The sequence below is a fragment of the Sminthopsis crassicaudata genome, chromosome 2, assembly GCF_048593235.1.
Source record: "Sminthopsis crassicaudata isolate SCR6 chromosome 2, ASM4859323v1, whole genome shotgun sequence".
Lineage (NCBI taxonomy): Eukaryota > Metazoa > Chordata > Mammalia > Dasyuromorphia > Dasyuridae > Sminthopsis > Sminthopsis crassicaudata.
In genome coordinates, this window is record NC_133618.1 from 513,800,780 (window position 1) to 513,827,683 (window position 26,904).

The 26,904-nt window shown below is 34.5% G+C and overlaps 1 protein-coding gene across 3 annotated transcripts in view; it reads left to right on the plus strand.

Annotated features, from left to right (window-relative positions):
- The first annotated feature begins 2,491 nt into the window (after nt 1–2,491).
- Nucleotides 2,492–26,904, plus strand: part of RNF212B (ring finger protein 212B) — a 64,122-nt gene continuing 39,709 nt past the window's right edge. For all 3 annotated transcript variants that reach the window (XM_074294285.1, XM_074294283.1, XM_074294284.1), the window contains exons 1-4: nt 2,492–2,635; nt 4,010–4,110; nt 24,880–24,932; nt 25,483–25,557. In XM_074294285.1, the coding sequence (XP_074150386.1) occupies nt 4,011–4,110; nt 24,880–24,932; nt 25,483–25,557 (228 nt within the window). In that variant the 5' untranslated portion in view covers nt 2,492–2,635; nt 4,010. The remainder of the gene's footprint in view (nt 2,636–4,009; nt 4,111–24,879; nt 24,933–25,482; nt 25,558–26,904) is intronic.

Consider the following 26,904-nt stretch of genomic DNA (forward strand, 5'->3'; position numbering starts at 1 on the left):
CTCTCTCTCTCTCTCTCTCTCTCTCTCTCTCTTAATAGTTTCTATTTACCAGATATATGCATGGGTAATTTTACAGCATTGACAATTGCCAAACCCTTTGTTCCAATTTTTCCCCTCCCCTCCAGATAGCAGGTCGACCAATCAATACATGTTAAATATGTTAGAGTATAAATTAAATTCAATATATGTATACACGACCAAACAGTTGTTTTGCTGTACAAAAAGAATCGGACTTTGAAACAGTGTACAATTAGCCTGTGAAGGAAATCCAAAATGCAGGCAGACAAAAATAGAGGGATTGGGAATTCTATGTAGTGGTTCATAGTCATCTCCCAGAGTTCTTTTGCTGGGTATAGCTGCTTCAGTTCATTACTGCTCTATTGGAATTGATTTGGTTCCTCTCATTGTTGGAGAGGGCCACATCCATCAGAATTGATCATCATATAGTATTGTTGTTGAAGTATATAATGATCTCCTGGTCCTGCTCCTTCCTTCCTTCCTTCCTTCCTTCCTTCCTTCCTTCCTCTCCTTCCTTCCTTCCTTCCTTCCTTCCTTCCTTCCTTCCTTCCTTCCTTCCTTCCTTCCTTCCTTCCTTCCTTCCTTCCTTCCTTCCTTCCTTCCTCCCTTCCTCCCTTTCTCCCTCCCTCCCTCCCTCCCTCCCTTCCTTCCTTCCTTTCTCCCTCCCTCCCTCCCTCCCTCCCTTCCTTCCTTCCTTTCTCCCTCCCTCCCTCCCTCCCTCCCTCCCTCCCTTCCTTCCTTCCTTTCTCCCTCCCTCCCTCCCTCCCTCCCTCCCTCCTTCCCTTCCTTCCTTCCTTCCTTCCTTCCTTCCTTCCTTCCTTCCTTCCTTCCTTCCTTCCTTCCTTCCTTCCTTCCTTCCTTCCTTCCTTCCTTCCTTCCTTCCTTCCTTCCTTCCTTCCTTTCTTTTTTTCCTGAGGCTGGGGTTAAGTGACTTGCCCAGGGTCACACAGCTAGCAAGTGTTAAGTGTCTGAGACCAGATTTGAACTCAGGTCCTCCTGAAGATGCTGCTCAGCATCAGTTCACATAAGTCTCCTCCAGGCCTCTCTGAAATCTTCCTGTTGGTCATTTCTTACAGAACAATAATATTCCATAACACTCATACACCATAATTTATTCATCCATTCTCCAATTGATGGGCATCCACATAGTTTCCAGTTTCTGGCCACCACAAAGAGGGCTGCCACAAACATTTTTGCACATACAGATGCCTTTCCCTTCTTTAAGATCTCTTTGGGATACAAACCCAATTTGCTTGTCTCTTCTTTGGAGTGTCTTGCTGCTTCAGCCAGGTCGGCTCGCCCTTCCTTGGGCAGTTGATTGGCAGTTGCTCTAGATGGCTGGCTCCTTCTCTGAGGGGACTGCCTCCTTGGATGAGATTTGCCAGTGCTAGGCTAAAAACCAAGGTCAGTTGGCTGGGCAGGGGAATGCTGATATGAGCAGGGCTCTTGGGCTTACTTGCCCGGTGGTGATAGCTGGCCAGGAGTGTTGGTGGTGACAAGTTCAGCCGGCTTCCACTCCACAGGGCTGTTCCCCTCAATTGATGATTTCCGGGGGAAGGTCTGGAAGCAGAGTCAGTGGTTTGGGGAGGGACACTGCTATTTGCAGGCTCTTTGGGGCTGGGGGGGTTGTGGTGGTTTAACTTGCCTAGCACATAGATGTCATCCACGTTAACACTTCATGAGATGAAGCTATGTGAAGAGATAGCAGAGGACCCGAGTTAAAATCTTGGATTTCTTACTGTGCTCCTTTAGGCAACTCATTTAGAGCTCAGTTTTCTCATCTGAAAAATGGGGGGAAGCGTTAAAGATGTGTTAGATATCTCTAAAGACCCTTCTAGGTCTGAATCTTATGATTTACTACTGTACTTAAAGCTGCAGCGAGATAATGAGCAAACAGCTTAGTATACTGGAGTGGGTTGCTTGGGTTCTAGTTCCATTTCCCCAAGCAGCCCGACAAACAAGGATTTGTTTGCTCCTTCATCTCTAAAATAAAGGATGATTCCCTTGCACTTATAACACTGCACGACTATCCTTATCTCCCTCTAAGAGATGTGCAGGTAACTGTTTAACAACTGGCTCTCCAAAACTCGGGCTAAAATTTCACCTACATTATTATCATTTTCCCCATCTTCCGATGGGGAACAGAGCAAAAATCAAGCTGATCTGTCTAGTTTGTGGGTTTCCCAGGTGTGAATGCTCACACTGCAGATTTAACAATCAAGCAGGTTCGAGTTGGTTCCAGCCCACTCTTGCAACAGATTGGGAGAAAAATGCCTCTTCTAGGGTTCCGGGAGACTGAGCTCCGAAGAGATGCTCAGCATCCCTGACGTCACCGCCAGCGGGGAAGGAGGCTGTAACTGTAAGGGAGAGAGATTGCAGCGCTCCATTCTAGGAGAGTGGGCGGAGTCACGAGGTGCCCCAGCCCTCTCTGTGCACATGCGTACTGAGGCTCTCGTTTTCACTTCCTCTTCCTCCTCTCTGCCCTTAGTCCTTCGAAGACCTGACAGAATCTCACACTCAGGCTCAGCCAACCTATTTTTTTCCCGCCTTTTCCGGCCTCTGAGTGGTTTCCGGGGATAGGGGCAGCCGCCGTCGCCTTCCGCGTCAGATCCTTCAGGTGGGGGGCAGTCGCCCCAAGTCTACTGTAGATGACAGGGAGGCTGTCAAAGACACCCCACCTTAGAAAATGGGCCCATGTTTTTTAACCCCTCAAAAATAACCATGTTGCTTTCCATAACTGCATCCGGGGCCTCATAACCGTAACGGACAGACGGGGTTTTGTAGTTATGAGAACCCCAGGCTGCCTCCATATCAGCAGCAAGCCCTCAGATTTAGAAAATTCATTTCCATTGAGACGCCAAACCACCTTACCAAAAAACGGAAGTTACATTTTTATTTTCTGAAAGGCTCCTTTTTAAAGTTTTGCCAAAACATTTAAGGGGTTGATAGGGGGGAAAAATCCTATTTTTTGTTACTGATTTTCTAATAATGATTTGATATTTAACCAACATAGGCCTGAGAAATGAAAGGAACTTTTCCAAATCACTTAGGCCAAGACAGCTACAGATGGGGACACAGAAAACTTGACAGCTTCCAGAAAAGGGCTACGTAACAAATTCAGTTTTTTTCTTTTTAAATAAATGTGACTTGCCCAAGGTCTCACAGCAGAGTTGAGATAAAATGCATTCACAGTGGTATACATGAGACTTTACATAAGATTCTTTAGCTCCAAATCTGTGTGTTTTGCACTTAGTGAAGCAGAAAATGTACACAAAATATATCAAATATTTTAGTATTTTGTGCTGTAAGGTATACTAGTCAGTTCTTGACTGCCAATAACCAGTTGTGGATGAATATTTATGCTGATTATCATCAATGACCCTGCCCATACCTTCAGTGTGTTAGAAACGGAATAAAAATGGTTAGCTAGGCACTTGTACCAACCCTAATGAGAGCTCTGTATGCCTAGATCAGGCCCCAGCACTTTGAATGCTCCCATTTTTCTCAGACATTTAAAGAGCTTCTCTGCCTTTGCAATCTCATCTTCACTTGATATTATGTGATCTACATTCCAACCAAATAACACAACTCTCTTTTTCATAAACAAGCTGAGTCATTGGTGACTTCAGGCGTAGGCTATTTCCTATTCCTAGAAGCCCTCTTTCCATTTATTATTTATTATTTTATTATCTATTTATTATTTCTGTCTCAGACATTATACAAATCTCAATTCTAAGGCCACCTCTTCAAGGTTTCCCTCATCTTCTATATAATGAGCTCTCTCACACCTCCATAGGGTTTCTTTTATACTTTTCTAATACGTTTATGTGATACTGTGAATAGTGGCTACCTGTATTGGTGCTTTAGCTCCCTATTAAAATCTAAGTTCCTTAAGATAAAGGATTTTGTATTCCCCCCGTCCCCCACCTAGCACAATGTTCTATAAAATTGGATTTTTAATTTTTGATGTATTTCTGAACTTGTATTCCAGGATGGATTGGTTTCACTGCAATCAATGCTTCCAAAAAGATGGGACCCATTTCTTTGTAACCAGCTGTGGTCATATTTTCTGTAAAAAATGTGTGACTAAAGGTGAGTAACTGATATGTTTCAATTCAGGCAGTAAAACTTTTACTTGGGAACAGAGAACAATTAGTCCCTGGTATATTTTTTTAAGTCCATTTGTGAGACTGTAGATCTTTATCATTTAAATTAGCACTTATGCTGGACTCTTTTTAAAAATATTTTATTTTTCCAAATACAAGCAAAGATAGTTTTTAATATTCACCTTTGCAAAACCTTGTGTTCCAAATTTTTTTCCCTCTCTCCTAGACAGCAAATAATCTGATAGAGGTTAAATAGGTGTAATTCTTCTAAGCATATTTCCATATTCATCATGCTGCACAAGAAAAATAAGATCAAAAGGGGGAAAAGACACAAGAAAGAAAAAAACTCAAGCAAACAAACAACAACAACAAAGGTGAAAATTATATGCTTTGATCTACATTCAGTCAACATAGTTCTCTCTGGATGTGGATGGCTCTTTCCATCACAGGTCTATTGGAATTGCCTTCAATCCCTTTATTGTTGACAAGAACCAAATCCATCACAATTGACCATCACTTAATCTTGTTACTGTGTACACTGCTCTCTTGTTTCTGTTTCATTCACTTAGCATCAGTTTGTGTAAGTCTTTCTAGGCTTTTCTAAAATCATGCTGCCCCTTTTTTTCTTCTTCTTTTTTTCTTTTTGTTCAATTCCTATACACTTTCCCCCAAAAAATAAATTTATTTATTTTTAAATAATAGCATTTCATTTTCAAAATATATACAATGAAATTTTTTGACATACGTCTTTGGCAAAATCTTATATTCCAAATTTTTCTCCCTCCCTTACCTCTCCACCCCACCCCAGACAATAAATCATCCAATCTATGTTAAACATGTACATTTCTTCTATACTTATTTCTACATTTATCATGCTGCACAAGAAAATTCAGATCAAAAAGGGAAAAAAAAGAGAAAGAAAACAAAAAGCAAGCAACAACAACAACAAAAGTGAAAATACTATATTGTGATTCATATTCAGTCCCCATAGTCTTCCTTCTGGATCATGCTGGACTCTTAAAAAGAAAATGAAACATTATAGAAAAGCTACTGTCTTCATAGGCGTTTCAGAAAGTTGAAGAACCAGAAAGGAAAGAACTATTCGGGACCTAATTTTGACCCTAAATAAGAACTGCTTATGTAAAAATAACAGAAAACTTGGGAAAATTTTTCTTGAATAGTTGGAGATAGAGAATATTGGCTTGATGTGGCATGCTTTGTAGACTAGGAAGATTTCAAAGAGTTCAGAGAAAGAATATGTAGAGTCTCATGAACTAAAATTATATAGATGGCCCCAAAATTCTCAAGAACAAATTTTTGATGACAAAATTAATGATTCAAATGAGAAAGAAAAAGAAAACTTTTAAAATCAGGAGTTCTTAATATGGCATCCATCAACTTTAAAAAAATAATTTGATAACTTTTTTAAAAAATAAAACTTGTATATTTTACTTTATGCATTTAAAAACATTCTGAGAACTGCTTCAGTAGATTAGCAAAGGAGACTGTAATCAACCAATCAATAAACATTAAGTATCCACTATGTATCAGATATTGTGCTAAGCTTTGGGTACAAAAAAAGTCAAAAATCCATGGTCTAAATCAAAATAAGTATTTTTTAAATCATATACTAAGTACCAAGCATTGTGTTAAGCAACAAAGCTACAAAGATAAAAATAAAACATATCTCAAGGATTACATTCCAATGATTTCAGTAACATATACATATATTATATACAGATTATATACAAAAGTAATACATGTTAGTTTAGGAAAGAACACTAGAAACTCAATAGTGTGTGTGTGAGTAAGTTTTAAACTTGTTGCATCTGAGCTGAATCTGAAGGATGCTAGGAACTCCAAGAAGTAGAAACGAGAAGGGAGTATATTCCTTGCAAAGACAAGAAGATAGTGCATTGTCCTGTGTTTGGAACAGGAAGTATTACAATATGACTGGCTGTAGTAGAGGGGAGTAATGTGTTAAAAATAAAAATAGGGAGCATTTACAGAGTACTGTTAAGGTTTACATAGCACATTACATATGTTATCTCAGTTGATTCTCACAATAACAATAACAGGCTATTTTTATACCTGTTTTACAGTTGAGGATGCTGAGACAGAGAGGTTAAGTAACTTGTTTAGGGTCACATAATAAGTGTCTGAGTCAGGATTCAAATTCAGATCTTCTTAATTCTAGGTCCTATGTTCTATTCATTGTGCTACCTAGAAAACTCAGAAGACAAAAAAGCTAGAAAGGGACCAGAGACTTTATATTTGATTTCAGAGGTTAGCAAACCATGGCCGAAAAGCCATATTTGTGGCCTGCTGCCTGTTTTTATATGGCTGCAAGCTTTCCATTCTTAGCTTATGAGGCCATTTAAGAATAGGCAATGGGCCAGATTTGGCTCTTGGGCTATAGCCCTTAATGGTCCATCTTCTTTGCTTTTATGGAAGAGGCAGCTGCAAAGAGGTAGGCCACACTATAGTAGGTCATACTGAGTGCCAGCTTTTATTTTAATATCTGTACTCGGCCTGAGCACTTTATTTTTATTTATTTTGATATTAGAGAAGCCTGAATTATTATTGTATTAAAATGTAAACTATATTGATATTATGCAATATAATATATATATATATATATATATATATATATATATATATATGTTTGTAAGTAATGAATTATTGAGTTTCTAAACTTTTTTCTGTGTCATCTACTGGACTTTTCATGTTGCCTGCAGCTGTAAAACTATCCCAAAATTCCCATTTAATTTCTTATGCTGACCTTCAATGTATTTGTTTGTATTATTTTTCTTTTATTAAAGCTTTTTATTTTCAAAATATATGTATGGATAATTTTCAACAATCACCTTTGTAAAACCTTATGTTCCAAAATGTTTCCCTCCATCCCTTCCCCTAGATGGCAAGTAATTCAATATATGTTAAACACATGCAACTCTTCTATATATATTTCCACAATTATCATTCTGCACAAGAAAAAAAAAAACATATCAAAAAGGAAAAAAAAAGAGAAAGAAAACAAAATGCAAGCAAACAACAACAAAAAGAGTGAAAATATTATGTTATGATCCACATTCAGTTTCCACTGTCCTCTCTCTGGGATGTATATGTCTGTCCAAGAGTCTCTGAAATCCCAGTTTATTGCTTTAATCTTGTCTGCATTGGTTTTGTTTGTTCCCTTAATATTCTTGATCTTATCTTTTTCCCAAATTAATTTTGCATTTTTTTTCAAGTTCTGTAAAGTATCCCCTCAGTAATTTGATTGGTCAGGCATTTAAAGTGTAAATTACTTTTGCTAAAATGGTCATTTTTATTACATTGGCATGACTTAGCCATAAGGACTTGAATATTCCTACAGTTATTTAAATTATTCTTTATTTCATTAAGAGCACTTTAAATTGAGTCTAAATAAATCTTTTGTATACTTTGTTAGGTCAGTCCCCAGATATGTTTGCATTTATAAGTATTTGAAATGGGATTTCTCTTTCTATTATTGCCTCTTGGGTTTTATAATTATCATATAAATAAAAATGCTGGGGTTTTTTAGCATTTATTTTGTAATTTTACTGAAAATATTGTCTTAGTATATTTGCTCATTCCCTAGGATTTTCCAAACATGCCATCATATCACCAACAAATAGAGATAATTTTATTTTTTCTTTATCTTTATGCCTTTAATTTATATTATTGATTACTGACTAGCATTTTCAGAACTATATTAAATAATAGTGGGGAAAATGGACTTCCTTGTTTTGGTCTTGTATTGGTTGGCAAATGTTCTAATGTATCTCTATTTCATGATAATTGCTTTTGGCTTTAGAAAGATATTTTTAATATTACTTTTAAAGGTCCTCTATAACTATACTTTATATGGAGTTTTTAGCATAAAAGAGTTCTATATGCTTTGGCAGTATAATGATGAGAAGATCATGTCATTTGGGATGTTTTCTTTTTTTTATTTTATAATTATAAAATTTTTGACAATATATATGTATGAGTAATTTTTTTATAACATTATCCCTTGCATTCATTTTTCCAAATTTTCCCTCCCTCCCTCTACTCCCTCCCCTAGATGACAGGTAATCCCATACATTTTACATGTGTTACAGTATAACCTAGATACAATATATGTGTGTAAATCCAATTTTCTTGTTGCACGTTAAGTATTGGATTCCAAAGGTATAAATAACCTGGTTAGATAGATAGTTAGATAGTGCTAACAATTTACATTCATCCATTTGGGATGTTTTCATTTTAAATATGATTAATTTTGTTGATAGTTTTCCTAATGTTTAAAGCATCTTTGCACCTCTGGTATAAATCTCATTGGGTAATAATGAATTATTAGTTGGATAAATTGCTGTGGTATATTTTAGAGGATTTTGTTTAAAGTTTTTACGTGAATATTCATTAATGATACTAGCCTATAATTTTCTTCTTTGTTTATCCTTTACTGATTTAGGTATTAATATTAAATGTGTTTCATAAAAGGATTCTAAGAGGGTACTTTCTCAAAGTTTGAAAATAATTTGTGAAGTACGGGCATTAATTTTCCTAAAAGTTTAATACAGCCCCCAAGGTGGTATAGTGGATAAACTACTGACTTTGGAGTGAGGAGGACCTGAGTTCAAATTTGGTCTCAGATAGTAACTATGTGTTTCTGGGCAAGTTGCTTAACCCCAATTGCCTCCCCAAAAAAACTAATTTTTAAAAATCTGATAGAATTTACATATATATTTTAATGCATTTCTCTATTTCTTTTGTATTCTAATTTTATTAGCATATAGCTATATATAATATATTCTAATTATAAATATTTCCTATTGTTTTATTCTGATTTTGCATAGCCCATTTGCTATATTTATTGGTTTTCTACCATATTTTTAATTAAATTAGCTACAGGTTTTTATTTGTTTTTTGAAGAACTAGCTTTTAGGGCTTTTTTTGTCCTGGGCTTTTTTTGTTTCCAATTTATTTATTTCTCCTCTAAGCATCCCTTCTTTTACACTTGTTTTAGATTTGCTACTTTGTTGGCTTTCTTTCTAATTTTTAAAAAATGTATATTCAGTTTTGTAATCCTCTTTTTTACATTTTATTAACATATTTTTGTAGGGCTATAATTTTTCTCCTGACGATTGCTTTACTTGTATTCCAGAAACCTCAGTGTGTTTTTACTTATTATAATTTGTTTATATGATTATTAATTATTTCTGTGACTTGTTCTTTGACCCACTTGTCATTTAGGTTAACCTTTTGTTTATTTTTTTGTTACAATTATCTAAACTGAGAGTGGAGCATTAAAATTTCCTGTTATTATTGTGTTTTTATCTTCTTATGCCTCAAATATAATTTCTTCTATAAATTTGGATGCCAGGGCTTTTATAACAAAAAAAGTTTATTACTAATATTGTTTTGTTGTCTATGGTTCCTTTTAGTAAAATAGTTTCCTTGTTTAAAAAAAAAAAACCTTTTTGTTTTTTGAATGCTTGTTTTTGCTTTATCAGGTTTCATGATTGTAACTTCTATTTTTTTAAATTCATTTGATAGCTAGCAAAATTTTTCCCCATCTCAGTTTTATGTTGCATATATTTGTTTTTTAAATGTATTTCTTATAAGCAATAGATTATAGGGTTTTGTTTTCTTGGTCAATCTACTGTTCTTTTATCCTTTTATTGGAGTACTTAGTCCATTCATGTTTAAAATTATGAGAATTAGATGTTTATTTTCCTCCATTTATCTTTAATATTGAGTTTTTTTAATCAAGTTTTTTTTTTCCCCCCTCATCTGCTATAAATTCAGTATTGTGTCCTATCAATTACATTAGCATTATCTTTTTAAAGGTGGCATTATTCTGACTGGCTATCTTACCCTCACTTTTAATCTTTTTCTCTCATTTGTTAATCATTTCACTTTGGGGTTTTATTTATTAGTTCATTTTTTTCCTCTGATTTTATCTGATTATATAATCCCCTGCCTTCTTTATTCTCAATTAATCAATATTCTCAAATAATCAATTAATCATTTCCCCCTTCCTCTCCTTCTCTTTAAATAGTCCTATTCATTAATTTTTAAATTTAAAGTTTTGTGCTTTTTTTTTTCCCAGAGAAGATTTATCTCAGTTATTTATTTTAAAATTTTCCATCTTCTCTTTTTGTATGCTTTAGACCCTCATACTCTACTTCATAGGCTTTCCCCTCTTGGCAGCCTCTGTCAGCCTTATGGAGCTTACCCCTTGAATTCCCTTTTCCATTATATCTCACTCCCAGGACAATGTTAGTTCTCAACATTGCCCCATAGCAGAGCACCCTCCATGTCTTTGATAATGCAATCTATTACTAATCTATATCCTTCCTTTGGTTACTTTTTTCCTTATATGCCTCAAAAATCTCCAACTTGGGTCAATACCCTCCCACTCCCCTAATTGCCTGTTGCTTCCAGGAATTCCATTCTACCCTTTGTGAGATAAGTAAGTAATCATTTCCAGTACCACACCCAGAACAAAGTCCTTATCTCCCTTCACGGAAAATCTCTTTTTACTCTTCTTAGCATTTATCAGTCAAATTCCTTCCCTTTTCCCATTTATAATCCTTTCCCCCTCTTCTTCACCCATGCTTCTATAGGCTCTTTCTTTTCCTAAGAGACCATAGGGGTCACTTTCTCTCATTGCTAGAACTCGATTTTATTGAGACATATTGCATTCTCTTTTATCCTTTTATTCCTTTTGCTAACTTTCATTTCATATACACTAACACTTTTTAATATAGGCTTACAATAAACATTGTTTCACCTGTAGGTAGGAGATAACCAGCTTCTGCTCTAGAAGAAGAACCTTTGCTCGAGGTCTGCCTTTTTTACTGGATTTCTGCGTTTACTTCTTGTCTCCTTGGGTACATTTAGAAAGATTTTTTAACTGCTTATTCTGCTATCACTTTGTTGGTGTTGCTGCCCTTGGTTGGTGCATTTATTCATCTCTCCTGCATTTCTATTATCTACATTGTACAAGAAGTAAATAAGCTCTTCAGTTCTGCTTTTCTTTCTAAGAATATTTCAAACACACTACTTGCTTATTCAATATTTGTGACTCCATAATCAAAAATTTTTTCTTGATCCTTGTTCTTTTTATCTTCTGTGTATGAATTTGTTTACTTACTAATCCTTTTCCTGTTGCTGATTAAGAGACCTCTCATTACTGACCTCTCAGAACTTTGACTCTAAGGTTGGAAACATCTATCTCAGGATTCATTATTCATTTTTGTTCAGGTAAAGAAATAAAAAGCAGAAAAAACATCCAAGTTCCTGATTCAAGATTTTTTGAATGACCATTTCTCTAGTTGCCATTTCATTTTGGGCTCCTTTCACCCTAGTACTCATAGGAAGCCCCAGAAAGAGTTCCAACCCACATATTTAGGAAAGTAGAAGAGAAGTGAGAGAAAAGAGAATTTTCTTTTAGTCTGCTAACAGTTCCTATTTTTAATCAAATAAGGTATAGAGGCAATTACAGAAGGTAAAATAGAGAATTTTGATTACAGTAAAAAGTTTCTGCATAAGCAAAATGAATGCCCAATGGATAAGAAAGTAAGAAGTTGAATAGAAAAATAAATCTTTGTATCAGACTTCTTTGACAAGAGTTTGGTATCCAGCATATGTAAGCAATTAACAGATAAAAAAGGCACTCCAAAAGCCACATATCTATTTGCTTCTCTCCTCCCCAAAGATCAAAAATGAATGTTGCAAAATAACAAAGAACAAGCATAGATTGAAAGAAGATACCATGAGAAGACACCTCAACTTGCCCTTTTGCAAAGGTGGGAGATAACATATATTATACATTGCATCTATTTTTAGACTTTTTTTGATACATTGATCAGTTAGAGATTTTTAAAAAACTTTTTATATTTCTTTGTTTTCATTCTAAAAATACTGTTTTTTATATGGGAGGGCTTCCTGGTAAGAGGAGAAACAGTGATATTAGCAGAAATTATGGTTACATATAAAGAAAACATCAATAAAAACTTATTTTTAAACACTGATGTAACCCTCCCCCCAAATTTATGAGGGTACCAATGTGCCACTCAGCATTTATTATATTATCCCAAAGCATCTAGATCTTTTAACACTGAACCAGAACACACATGGCCCATCAGGTGGCTTAGAGCCCTGAAGATCAGTTTGGGCTCATCTGTTTGCCTCCATTAGAAAAGAATTACATTTCATAATTGGAAAGGACCCTATTAGTCATGTAGTCTAAATTTTATAAGACATACTTCTTTACTAGTACCTAGAGATTCTAGGGAAAGGTGGTCCAGGCTTAGAGAACCTATATGCTAAAGGGGTTACTCATAGCTCTTGGTTTCAGGAAGTTCTTTTTTCCTCTTTGTAGGATGCTCAAGATGTTCTCCTTAGTATGATGTATTTTCTCTATTGGGGTAGAGCTATGAGTCTGATCCTGGCTCTTTCAGTTCTTCCAAATATGCTTTTAAGAAACTTATGAAAAGATGGGAAAGCCTTGAGACTTCCAAAATTCATGAAATCTTTACTTATCAGTGGTAGAGGGGAGGAGAAGATTTGATCAAGGCAAAAGTATCTGTTTAAAAACAAAAGCAACCATTTATGTTTATGTTCATATAATTCCTCTGTCTGTTTTGGCAGGTAAACACAGATATTTTATACTGCTTAGATATTTTGAATGGTCTAAAACAATATTGAGATCTAGAAAAAATAATAATGAAGTTCATCTGGAAGAACAAAAGGTCAAGAATCTTAAGGGAATTAATGAAAAAAATGCAATGAAGGTGTCTAGATGTACCAGACCTAAAACTATATTATAAAGCAGCAATCTTCAAAACCATTTGGTACTGGCTAAGAAATGGAATAGTCAATCAATGGAATAGATTTGGTTGACAGGACAAAATAGTCAACGACTATAGTAATCTAGTGTTTGGTAAACCCTAAAACCCCAGCTTATGGGATAAGAACTCACTATTTGACAAAAACAGCTGAGAAAATTGGAAATTAGTATGGCAGAAATAAGGCATTGACTCACACTTAACACCCTATATATACCAAGATAAGATTGAAATGCGTTCATGATTTAGACATAGTGATAATATAAGCAAATTAGAAGGACAAAGGATAGTTTACCTCTCAGATCTATGGAGAAGAAGGAATTTGTGGCCAAAGAAGAACTGAAGTTCATTATTTAATACAAACTAGATAATTTTTATTATATTAAGTTAAAAAGCTTTTATACAAACAAAACCAATATAGATAAGATTAGAAGGGAAGCAATAAACTGGGGAAAAGTTTTTACGTTCCAGGGTTCTAATAAAGGCCTCATTTCTAAAATATAGAGAATTGACTCAAATATATAAGAATTTTTAAAAATAAGAATATTAAGTCATTCTCCAGTTGATAAATGGTCAAAGAATATGAACAGACGATTTTTAGATAAAGAAATTGAAACCTTTTGATACTTATTAGAGAAATGCAAATTAAGACAACTCTGAGGTACCACTACACACCTCTCAGATTGGCTCAGATGACAGGAAAAGACAATGATGAATGTTGGACAGGATGTGGGAAAACTGGGACACTAATACATTGTTGGTGGAGTTGTGAACTGATCCAACCATTCTGGAGAGCAAGTTGGAACTATGCCCAAAGTGCTATCAAAATGTGCATACTCTTTGACCCAGCAGTGTTACTACTGGGCTTATATCCCAAAGAGATCATAAAGGAAAGAAAAGGACCCACATGTGCAAAAATGTTTGAGGTAGCCCTTTTTGTAGTGGCAAGAAACTGGAAACTGAGTGGGTACCCATTAATTAGAGAATGGATAAATAAGTTATGGCATATTATTGTTCTATAAGAAACGATCAGCAGGATGATTTCTGAAAGGCCTGAAGAGACATATAAACTGAGGCTAAGTGAAATGAGCAGACCCAGGAGATCATGGCAACAGCAAGATTATATAATGATCAATTCTGATGAAATGATTCTCTTCAAAAATGACATGCTTGAGGCCAGTTCCAATGGTCTTGTGATGAAGAGTAATCTACATATACAGAGAGCATTGTGGGGACTGAATGTGGATCACAACATAGCATTTTCACTCTTTGTTGTTTGCTTGCATTTTTTCTTTTTCTTTTTCCTTTTTGATCTGATTTTTCGTGTACAGCAAGATAATTGTATAACTATGTATACATATGTTGGATTTAACATATATTTTAACATGTTTAACATATATTGAATTACTTGTCATCTAGGGGAAGGAATGGGAGGAAGAGGGGAAAATTTGGACATAAGATTTTACAAGGGTCAAGGTTGAAAAATTATCCATGTATATGTTTTAAAAATAAAAAGCTTTAATAAAAATAAAAAAAATAAATTGCTGTTAAAGAGGGGAAAAAATGTAGTTTTTCTATTTTTTCCACTTTTGATTAAATCTATTTTAATTTTGTCTATGATGATTACTATCTCTGCTTTTTTTTCATAATAAATGTTACTCCTGTCCTTTATTTTGTCTTTGTATGTATCTCTCATTTTAATGTTTCCTAAAAGCAACAGATTGTTAAATTCAAAATTTTATTCTGTTATATATTTCTGTTTTATGGGTAAATTTGTCCCATTTCCATTCTAAGCTACAATTCCTTGTTGTATATTTTCCTCTTTTCTATTTTCCCTCACTATTCTTAACCTGCCCCATTTTTATTCCTTTGCTTTATTTATTCATTACCTTGTCTTCCTATTCCTTAACCTATCCACCTCTCTAAAATACTCTCCCTTATCCTCTTCCCCCATCCTATCCCCTTGTCCTCTTACTTCTTTTTGAATTTAAAAGATTTTTATACCCTTCTAGATTTATATATTGTTCTCACTTTAATTATCAGTAAGAGTAAAGATCTAGCATTACTCACCTTCCCTTATATTACCTTCTATAAAAAAAAACACCAAAAAACCCAAAAACTTTTTTCCTTTAATTTCTAATTTGTGTGAGATAATTACTCCTTTTTTATTTTTCCCTTTATAAACAGTTTTATTTTTTTTGGAATTATGCCATCACACTCAGCTCAACCCAAGCTTTTCTTTCAAATTACCCATATAATGAGGACAATCATAAGAGTAATACTAGTAGTTTCATATAAATGAAGCAAATTAATGTTATAATTGGTTTTAATGTTTATCTTATATTTTTCTTAGATGTGATATGTCGAATCTTTCAGTTTGTTAAACGATCTATTTTTTCCCCATTCAGGATTATATTTAACTATGCTGGGTAAATTATTTTTGGTCATAACCCACTTCTTTTGCTCTATGAAATACAGGCCTGCAGACCTTCAATATAGTAGCTGTTAGGTTTTTTTGTAATACTTATTGTAGCTCCATAATATTTAAATTATTGTTGTTGTTGTTTTTTCTCCTTGTTGCTTCCAATATTTTCTCCTTAACCTGGGAACTTTGAAACTTAGATAGGATATTCCTGTAAGTTTTCCTCCTGGGATCTCTTTCAAGTGATGATCAGTCATTTTTTTCTATTTCTGCTTTTCCTTCTTGTTCTAGAACTTCAAGGCAATTTTTTTTTTACTGAAATATGTTAGGTTTATTACTAAACATCACAAAAAAGAATTAATCTTTAAAAAGTGCCATTTTACATGTCAAACATTAGTCATGCTTTCTTAATTCAGAACAATCTTTTCAAATAATGTTAATTTTCATGAAACAGAAATTAATTTACTTCTTTTTAAATATAGTACTGGCAAGACAGAAGGTACATAATTCCCTATTACATATACCCCATTTTAAAAACACAATATAAGAATAATTATATATCTATATATCTATCTATATCTATATCTATCTATCTATCTATCTATCTATCTATCTATCTATATATTTATTTATTTTCCTTCTTCTGAGGCTGGGGTTAAGTGACTTGCCCAGGGTCACACAGCTAGGAAGTATTAAGTATCTGAGATCAAATTTGAACTGTGGTCCTCTGAATTCAAGGGTGGTGCTCTATCCACTGCGCCACCTAGCTGCCCCCACAATATAAGAATCTTGAGAAATTTCCCACCAAAAGGGTTTTTCTAATTTTCTAATCTCTATGTACAATATTATAATACATAAAATATTCAGAGAGCTGGAATTGTTTCATATTTCTGAGTGTGCCAGGAATAAAACAAAGCTGTGTACAAGGCAATTTTTCTTGATAATTTCTTGTAATATTGTATCAATATTCCTTTGTTAAAAATTATATTTTTCAGAGATTTCAAATATTCTTATATGATATATCCTGATCTATTCTCCAAATCAATGATTTTTAAAAAATGTTTTACTTTCTCTTTTATTTTTTCATTCTTTTGAGTTTGTTTTATAATTTCTTGGTGTCTTAGAATGTCATTAGCTTCCCTTTGTCTAATTCTAGTTTTCAAGGAATTATTTTCTTCCTTAAGTTTTTGATTTTCATTTCAATTTTTTCTTTTCTTTTCTTTCTTTTTTTCTTTTCTTTCTTCTTCTTTTTTTTAAACCGAGGCAGTTGGGGTTAAGTGACTTGCCCAGGGTTACACAGCTAGGAAGTGTTATATGTATGAGACCAGATCTGAACTCAGGTCCTCCTGACTTCAGGGCTGGTGCTCTATCTACTGTACCAGTTAGCTGCCCCAGTGGTCTTTCTTTTCATAATTTTCTTAGATTGCTTTTATTTTATTTCTAATTTTTCCTCAATCTCTATTATTTGATTTTTAAAGTCCTTTTAAAAGTTCTTCCAAGAATTCTTTGTGTGCTGGGGACCATTTGATGTTTCTCATTGAAAATGTAGTGGCTTTTTTTTTTTAGTTTTAGTGTCTTCCTCTGAAAATGAATCCAGATCTTACCTATCCCCACAATAATTATCTTTGGTTGAATTCTTTCTTCTTTAATTACTCATTTTTATTTATGTATCTATTGTTTTATTTTTGTTTTTGGCAGCTATATGTGTAATCAAGTGATAATCTTGAAGTTAAGCAACTGATGCCCTGAGCCTCTTTCTTTTTGTTATTTTCTGAAGTCTGTCTTCAGTGCCCAACTTTGGCCTCATCTTTTTATTTCTAAGCCACAGTTAGGGCCCCTAGTCATACTGTCTTGCAATTTATTTTGCTCTCTGCCATTCTTCTAGTGTCACAGTTGGAACTGAAACCAGGGGACTCTGCTCTACTGTTCCTCTTTTGATTTTCCTTTATTCTACAATATAGCAATTTTTAAAAGACCCTTTTTTTGTTCATTTTGTCAGCTTCAGCTTAATCTGATTTTATCACCCTGAACAATTGCTTTTGTATTTATTTCCTGTGTATTCATGTTTCTGATAAGTTTTGAATTTTCCTTTTCATTGGAATTGTTTTTCTTTGTGTCTTTGGAACTTCATTTTTGAGAACCTTATCTTTTTGGATTGACTTTCACTGTAGAATTTTTATGGGATTGTTCATTCCATAGATCCTGAACAAAAAACTCCATAAGCCTTACCCATACTTCCCTGAGATCTCTGAAATCTCTTTCAAAAAAATTTTAGTTTGCATGTCAGACAACTCTCACCTTTGCTTTCATATTATCTTGCAAACTCTAAGATGGAATAGTAAATTACTTCTCAAGTGTTCTTGCCATTTTGACTCCAGCAACTAATCCTCTCCTGATGAGAATAAGATTCAGAATAGAATTCTCTTTTAAAAACTTTTCCACTTTTTGAAGGATACTATTTGCGATTCTTGGGGCACTGAAGGAATGGCACTGCAATGTTTACAATCCAGAGGTCATTGGTAATGTTCAAAACTACAAAAAGGCATTCTATTAATTGTTTAGCAGGGGAGCTGAATATCTCACTAGAGATCATTCTCTTTGAGTCACCTATCTATTGACTATCTAAGTTCCTCTTTGGTGCATGTTAGGTAAAGCTTCCTAAGTCATCAGAAGGTAATTCAGCCTGCAAATGCCTGAACTATTCTCCTTTCCCCCAACTTGTGTGGGTTTGTCTTTAGCTAAGGGATAATATGAAATATTATTTAAAAATATTCAAAGTAGGAAAGACTCTTGAACCTCCACTCTGCATCTAGAATCAGTTCCCTCTTTTGAGTTCAGTGAACTCCTACATTTGTAGGATGAAGGCATTCAGCTTACTGTGGCTACACAGTTATTGGATATAGGGGAAATAAAATAAAAAATATACATCTAATTCTTGCACTTAGCCCTTTGCCTTCAGCCTTCTCCCCCGACTCCTCTGAAACCTGTGGGTTATGGAAAGGGAATAAATGAAAAGGGATGTTTGCCTAAGACCTTCTAGTATCAGACAGTATTAAAAGAAATCATGGGAAGCTTGGTGGAAGAAAGTTATCTTCTTTGTACCACCATTTCACCAGATAATAAAATTTTCCCCACTCCCTTCTTTTTTTTTGGGAGGCAATCTGGGTCAAATGATTTACTCAGGGTCACATAGCTAGTTAGTATCTAGTGTCTGAGGTTAGATTTGTACTCAGATTTTCTTCATTCCAGGGCTGGCACTCTCTTCTGATGCACTGGGCTTTACTGTATAAATTTCTGGGTTTCATAGATTTGAGGAGAACTGCTCATATGTTTGTCTCTTCTGCTCATCCTGGTCACTGGAGAAAGAGCGCTTCCCAATAATCCCCAGTCTCAAAGTCAACGGCACTCAAATGGCAAGCAGAAAGCTTCAATGTAATTGCAATGGCTTGCTGCTCCCCATCACTTGCTTGGCAACTAGGAAATCTCTCAATGACAATGCAAAAATAAAAATTATACTTATAATTCTTTTTTTAATTTCACACTCTGCTTGTATAGCTTCATCTAGTGCAAGTCTTGTTTTCTAAGACTCCTGATGAGGTGAGAAGGCCATATTCGCATAGCTATTTTCCTCTTCAAATCATCAGCATTCTAGGCCTTGAGATAAATGAATATTAGACATATAAGTAACATCTTTGTCACCTGGTGACTTGGGCCAGATCCCTCAAGGATAACCCTGTGAGACTGGCAGGTTTTGTATATGGAAAGACCATAACTTTTGATTGGCTGAAAGATCTCTGCATCTATATACAGCATAAGTATAGAGAGACTAAGGAGAGAGAAACAAAGTTTAAGAGGAATGGATGAATAAGAAGATAAAGTAAGAAAAGAAGAAAGAAGATATGTCCCTGGAGCCAGAGACATAGGGAAGTTGGGCTCTCCTTTATATTCTTGATTCTGGAATCTGTACTCCTAGAAACTACTAAAAGTCTATTTGCTTGGTGACATCATTCTCATCAAGGGTAGAACTGAGATTTTATATAATTCTCTAGTTGGAGAGCTATTTTATTCTTGTAAATCCTATTATCTATCCTAAATTATATGACTTCCTTTATTTCTGTTTACTGTTTGATGAGGTAAAAAAAATTTTTCTCTATATCTGTAACAGCATTTGATAGAAGAGGGCTAAGCTAACTGAAAGTAAACTTCTTGTTACCTTCCCTTTTGGAGTGACTAAAGAACATAGCTGTTATTCAAAATTCCTTAAAAAAAAAACATTGAATCTCTAGAAAACAAATATTTGATGTGTCATTAATAGTTACATTTCAGATGGTAGAGTGAAGGAGAGATAGATGTTCCAAGCATAAAAATCCTGTATCTGTTAACCCTCCTTCAACTAAACTGCTAATAGTACAACCATAGCTCTCTTTCTACTTTTCACAAAGATAGAAGTCAAAGTGTCCCTTGGAAATAGGGCCAGATCATATATTTGTCTCTTCATGCTACATATGAACCAATCATTTTATATTGATGGCCATCTACTTGTATTACATGTAGGAACTTATGTGGGATAAATATTGAGTCCTTTGAATTTTTGGAGAACCTATTGGAGAAATTGTCTACCTGTTACTTTCATTATCAAATTTCTCAGATTTAAGATCTATTAGAGAAAAATTGGCATTTTTCCCTTTGCTTTAGGTAGTTAGATTGATACCTGAAAAATCCTTTAGTGAAACCAAGACTATTATCTATTCAGAAGACATACCTTTGATGTATGATTTTCCAGAATTGTTTTAATGTACAATTTCTCTTAATTTGTTTTAATTCTTTTTGTGGTAATTGATAACTTGTATTTGTTCTTTAGGAACTGCCTGTTGATATCCTTTGATCACTTATGTATTAAAGAATGGATCAGTAAAATTAAGTTTAACAGGAATATATATAAAGCCTGATAAGAGTTAAAAAAAAAAAAAGAACTACACAAGTATAGAATAGGGATGATAAATCTGGCTAATAGTTCATGTGAATGTGATAGAAGGATTTGGATGGATTGCAAGTTGAATGTAATTAAAAAGTGTGACTTTTTAGCACAAAAAAACTAATATGCTTTTAGGTTGCATTAATAGAGGCATTGAGTTGAAAATGAGGGAAATGGTAGCCCCACTGTGCTCTATTTTGATCAGACCACATTTATACTATTGTGTTTATTTCTGAGCATCACATTTTAGGAGGAATGCTAATAACCAGATCATATCCAGAGAAAGATAACAATGATGGGAGAGAGCTGGTCATTATGCCATATAAATATCAGTTGAAAAAATAGTATTGTATAAAAGAGACTTTAGGAGGGGCATGTTAATATAATTGTCTTTAAGCACTTAAAAGATTCTCATTTGGGAGAAAAATTAAATTTGTTTTGTTTGCCCCTAAAAGTTAGAACTAGGAAAAAATGTTTGATACTTGCAAAGGCAGATTTTGGTTTGATATAAGGAAATATTCTTGATAAAACTGTCCAAAAGTGAGATAGACTTCTTTGAAAGATGGTGTTTCTCATTACTAGAGGGATGATTACTTATCAGAAATATAATGAAGGATAGAGGAGGAGAATAGACCAGAAAGGATTCTCTTTAACAATATGTTGGATAAAATTACCTTTGAGGTCCCTTCCTGCTTTGAGATTCTGTGAATCTCTGAGATTCTACATTTATGAGGAAAGGTTTTAGTGGAATAGGTATCACTGAAGTCCAGAAAGTTAACACATAGAACATATTACTGAATCCAAGTCTGTTGGACAAAGAAAATCTTACAGAACAGAAATGATTTAAGGAATTAGAGATGGAGAAAAAATAGAATAGAGAGAAAGATGAAAGTCTATGTTGGTTTAATTGTTGTCCTTCAGGAAGTAACAAATTGGGAAAATATTTTTACAGTTAAAGGTTTTGATAAAGGTCTCATTTCCAAAATATATAGAGAACTGACCCTAATTTATAAGAAATCAAACCATTCTCCAATTGATAAATGGTCAAAGGATATGAACAGATAATTCTCAGATGATGAAATTGAAATTATATCCACTCATATGAAAGAGGGTTCCAAATCACTACTGATCAGAGAAATACAAATAAAGACAACTCTGAGATACCACTGCACACCTGTCAGATTGGCTAAGATGACTGGAACAAATAATGATGGATGTTGGAGGGGATGTGGGAAAACTGGGATACTAATACATTGTTGATGGAGTTGTGAAAGAATCCAACCATTCTGGAGAGCAACTTGGAACTATGCCCAAAAAGTTATCAAACTGTGCATACCCTTTGATCCAGCATTGCTGCTATTGGGCTTATATCCCAAAGAAATACTGAGGAGGGGAAAGGTAAACTGTATGTGCCAAAATGTTTGTGGCAGCTCTTTTTGTAGTGGCTAGAAACTGGAAGATGAATGGATGTCCATCGATTGGAGAATGTTTGGGTAAATTATGGTATATGAAGGTTATGGAATATTATTGCTCTGTAAGAAATGACCAGCAGGAGGAATACAGAGAGGCTTGGAGAGACTTACACCAACTGATGCTGAGTGAAATGAATAGAACCAGAAGTTCGCTGTACACTTCAATGTTGTATGAAGATGTATTCTGATGGAAGTGGATATCTTCAACATAAAGAAGATCCAACTCACTTCCAGTTGATCAATGATGGACAGAAACAACTACACCCAGAGAAGGAACATTGGGAAGTGAATGTAAATTGTTAGCACTACTGTTTATCTACCCAGGTTACTTATACCTTCGGAATCTAATACTTAACGTGCAACAAGAAAATTGGATTTACACACATATATTGTATGTAGGTTATATTGTAACACATGTAAAATGTATGGGATTGCCTATCATCTAGGGGAGGGAGTAGGGGGAGGGAGGGGATAATTTGGAAAAATGAATACAAGGGATAATGTTATAAAAAAATTACTCATGCATATATACTGTCAAAAAATTTATAATAAAAAATTGTTGTCCTTCATACTCAAAGAAGCATATTGTCAAAATGACATCACTATGTGAAGATCAAAGTACAACGTGACTGATTGTGGCTAATCAGACTGCTAATGAACTTGGAAAGCTCTACCACAAATCAAGTATAAATTGTATGTATGAACATTTGGAATGGAGACATCTCTAAATCTGTACATTTCACATTTATTTTGAGCCACAGCAATTATACTTTGCTCATAGAGCACAATATTTCCTTTGATGTGGGCATGCCATGCTGGGCAGTCCTATGCCAGTGTTTCCCATATCTCAAGTTAATTCCAAAATTCTTCAGAGAGATCTTGAGAACATCCTCATATTACTTCTTGTTGGCCTCCTTGTGAGTTTTCCCTAAAATAGTCTTTTAGGCAAATGCACATTTTTCATTCAAACAAATGACTAGCCCATGAGAATTGTGCTTTCTTTAGTGGGGTTTAAATGTTTGGCATTATAGCTCAGTTTCAGTACCTTATCTTGCCAGATGATCTTTAGAGTCTCCTAAAATAGTGATTCCATTTCTTTGCATAGTATTATATACTGTCCAGGTTTCAGAGGCATATGACAATGAGGTCAGCACAATGATTCTGTAGCCTATCAGTTTGGTAGACTAGTACTTCTTCTTTCCTACACTTTCCTTCAGAGATCTCCAAACAATGAGCTGACTCTGTGTGTGTCATCTTCATCATCTATATGTATATCCACCCCCCCAAAATACTCCCAAGGCAAATAAACTTATCCACAGCATTCAAAATTTCTTCATTTGCTTTAACTGATGATCCTATGCATGTATTGTATAGTGCTGTGTTTCCTTGGTGTTAACGGTTAGGCCAAAATCAGCACAAGTAACAGAGAATTGATCTATACTCTGCTGCATCTCAGCTTGCATTGTGTGCAAATCATCTGTGAATAAAAAGTCACATTACCAATTCTTCCTCTACTTTAGTCTTTGCCTTTTCAAGTGAAATGATTTACCATTAGTATGGTAGCTGACTTTGATGCTGTTTTTGTTCTCATCAAAAGCATTTAACAATATTGCTAAAACACATAATGCTAAAAAGCATGGGAGCAAATACACATTCCTGCTTCACTCTGTTGCTGAGTAAAAAAACACAAGAGCTTTGTCCATTATTCAGAATCTGTGCAAGTATGCCATCATGAAACTGGATACTGGTGTACAATACTGATGAATTTTTCTAGAGAACCAAGTTTTTCTGTGATCTTCCACAAGCTCTTATGACTGACAGTATGGAGGCCTCAATAAACATCCCTAATTAGAAACAATGGGACTAAATTTCCAAATTTAACAATAAGTACTGAAATTTAAATAAAATCTACTTTCATATACTCTCAGACAAGATAAGACTTATTTAGTAATTTTGTCCTTGCAGTCTCAAAACTATTTTGATAACAGGCTAAGGTAACAAAGCTTGTTTTATTAGAGTAATAGCTGTTTGTTCCTGGGATGCTGTGTGACATTACAATGATCTTAGCCAATAATCAACTCACAAGACAGATGCCATTTGAAAATGTTTTGTTTTATCAGATGTTTTCCTTGTGCTTGAAGAGTAGGCCTTTATGTTTCTGTGTCTCAGATTAGGGTATAATTAGGAAATGAGAGGATGGAAAGTTAGGAAGCAAGGTTTGGTAATACTGACAAAACAGGAAGAATAAGTCTAAAATAAATGAAGGAGATCCTGAAAGGCAGGAAAAATAGATACTAGCATGGAGGAAACTAAAATCAACTTTAGTGTAAGGTTAACATTAGTACAGTTCTGCTAGATCTAGAATTAAGCTTATTATGTTTCATTATAACTGTGCTTTTCAATTATTTTCATTTTTGGTATGTTTGTAAATTTTTAAATTTACTTAAAAACACCTGGTTGAGGTTGGAAGTATCCTGCACACATTGATGAAATTGACATGAGGAACTATGTTAGTGGAAAGAGTGAGATGTAGCCCTTTGAAAATAATATTAATTTGGGGCAGCTAGGTGGCGCAGTGGATAGAGCACCATACTTGAATTCCGGAGGACCCGAGAAATCTGATCTCAGACACTTAACACTTCCTAGCTGTGTGACCCTGGGCAAGTCACTTAACCCCAGCCTCAAAAAAAAAAAAAAATAATAATAATATTAATTTGTTAATGAGAGGGAACAGAAAGAAAGTGTGGACTGAAGGTCCATCAACAATTTATATAGGAGAAGAGTCTGGAAAATTCTGACTAATCTTGGCACATTGGTCAGGAAACTGATCTAAGGAATGACAATAGGCTCAAGGGTTCTTTTTTTTTTTTTTTTAAATATTGAATTGCCTTTTCAGACTTTAATAACAACTCACTCTGTCTCCTTATTTTTACTGACCCATTCAACTGATATTCATATGCTACTGGTGAATTTCTTGATCTTATGCATATTAAAACCTTAAATTTCTATTTCTCCCTCTTAGAAAAATGTGCTGTATGTGGAGCTACCTGCAAGCATCTGGCTCTCTCTGATAATGTGAGTGTGTTTCCTGTTCCTCAAAACTTACTTTATTCTTGGCTTTTAGAAAGTGGGACTGAAACACTTGAAAGTAAAGTTCACTAACAGAAATTAAAAATGCATTTATTTTGAGACTTTCATATTTCATAGTGGGAAGTAAAAATAGAAATGATTAGGCATCATGAGGAAGATTTAGAATAGTATGATATCATGGTTTAAGTTTCTTGAGACAGTGGCTCCTTTTTGACTTAACCACAGAGGGATCAGTAGCAAGTATTTGTGAAAGGATGATAAATCTCTTGCCATGTTTCTAAATATCAAATAATATTCCTTCAAGAATGTGTTGATTCTTTGAGGGGAAAAAACATGTTTTACTGGAAAGAGTACTGGATTTGGAGTCAGAAGACTTTGGTTTGAATCTAGGCTCTGACAATTGCTAGTTGTACAATCTTTGGCAAATCTATTTACTTCTTTTGGACTCTGTTTTTCTATTGGCAAAATGAAATAATGGGACTAATTTATCCCTCTTAGTCCTAATAGCCTGTGATTCCTTGTATTTCTTTTACAGCTAAAACCTCAGGAAAAGATGTTCTTTAAGAGCCCTGTGGAGACAGCTCTGAAGTATTTTAGTCACATCTCTCAGGTATGAGAAATAAAGGGGAAGAAACCTCTTTGTCTAGATAAATTCCAATCATATCTTTCTTTTTGATTTATGAAAGTTTATCCTTTGAACTATAAGTCTGGGGGATATTGTCTTCTGTTGTTTTTTCTCTTTGGAAATAAAAATGTTCCCAACCAGTTGACTCCTTTACTATATCATCATCCTAAGGATTGTAACACTATTAGAAATTTTCAAATTTTACCTTCCCAATATTCAATGGATGCTTTCAAAGCAATGTTACATATAATAAGGGTGATTTCTAGGGGCAGCTAGATGGTACAGTGGATAAAGCACCAGCCTTGAAGTCAGGAGGACCTGAGTTCAAATGTGACCTCAAACACTTAAGACTTCCTAGCTGTGTGACCCTGGGCAAGTCACTTAACTCCAATTGCTTCAGCAAATAAATAAATAAAATACAGGTGATTTTTTGGTGTTATTTATGGTTCTTTCCTCATTGAATAAGGACAGGTAAGAATATCATTTTAAGAACAGCTTTCATCTGCAGGTCTGACCCTGAAAAAGGTGTATTTGAAGATTTAAATGTCATTCTTCAACACATAAAATGTAGAATGTAGAAAACTATGCCTATGATTCTATTTCCCACATAACTTTCCTTACTTACACCTCAATATACACACACACATCTATATACATACCCAGCATTCAATCTGCATGATATATTCTAGCTGTAGTATAGAAATTACTTTCACTGAGTCTCTACATATTAGTGTATTCTTGAAAGTAAAGTACCGAAATGATCCTTATTTTGATCTAGTCTAGTACAATAAAAAGTGAAATACTAATCTATGTATTCCACTTTTGAATCTCTCTCTCTCTCTCTCTCTCTCTCTCTCTCTCTCTCTCTCTCTCTCTTTCTCTCTCCCCTCTCTCTTCCCACCTTTTTCTTCTCCCTTAATCTCTGTCTCTCTGTCTCTGTCTGTCTCTGTCAGAGTTCATGAATCATCTTACTACTACTTCCTCTACCTCCTATTATCTCTGTACTTAATTATTTGGCTCATCTCCAAGAACATTCAGGTTGAAAAATCATTTCAGTGACAAAGTTTCAGTGATAGTAGTGAATTGTCTACCTTGGCAGCAAAAGAGTGTTTTTCAGTGGCAATGATACTGGATTTGGAGTCAGGGAAACTGAGTTTAAACAACTTTGCGCTGCTACTTACTGCCTGTGTAACCTCAGATAATTTTTTTCTCTAGACATCATTTTCCTTATCTATAAAAGGTCCTTACAGTTTTAAAAAACTATGATCTTTTTTTTTTTTCTTATCCTTTTTGGGGAAGACTGTTAGAAATTGTTCCAGAACCTCAGATTTC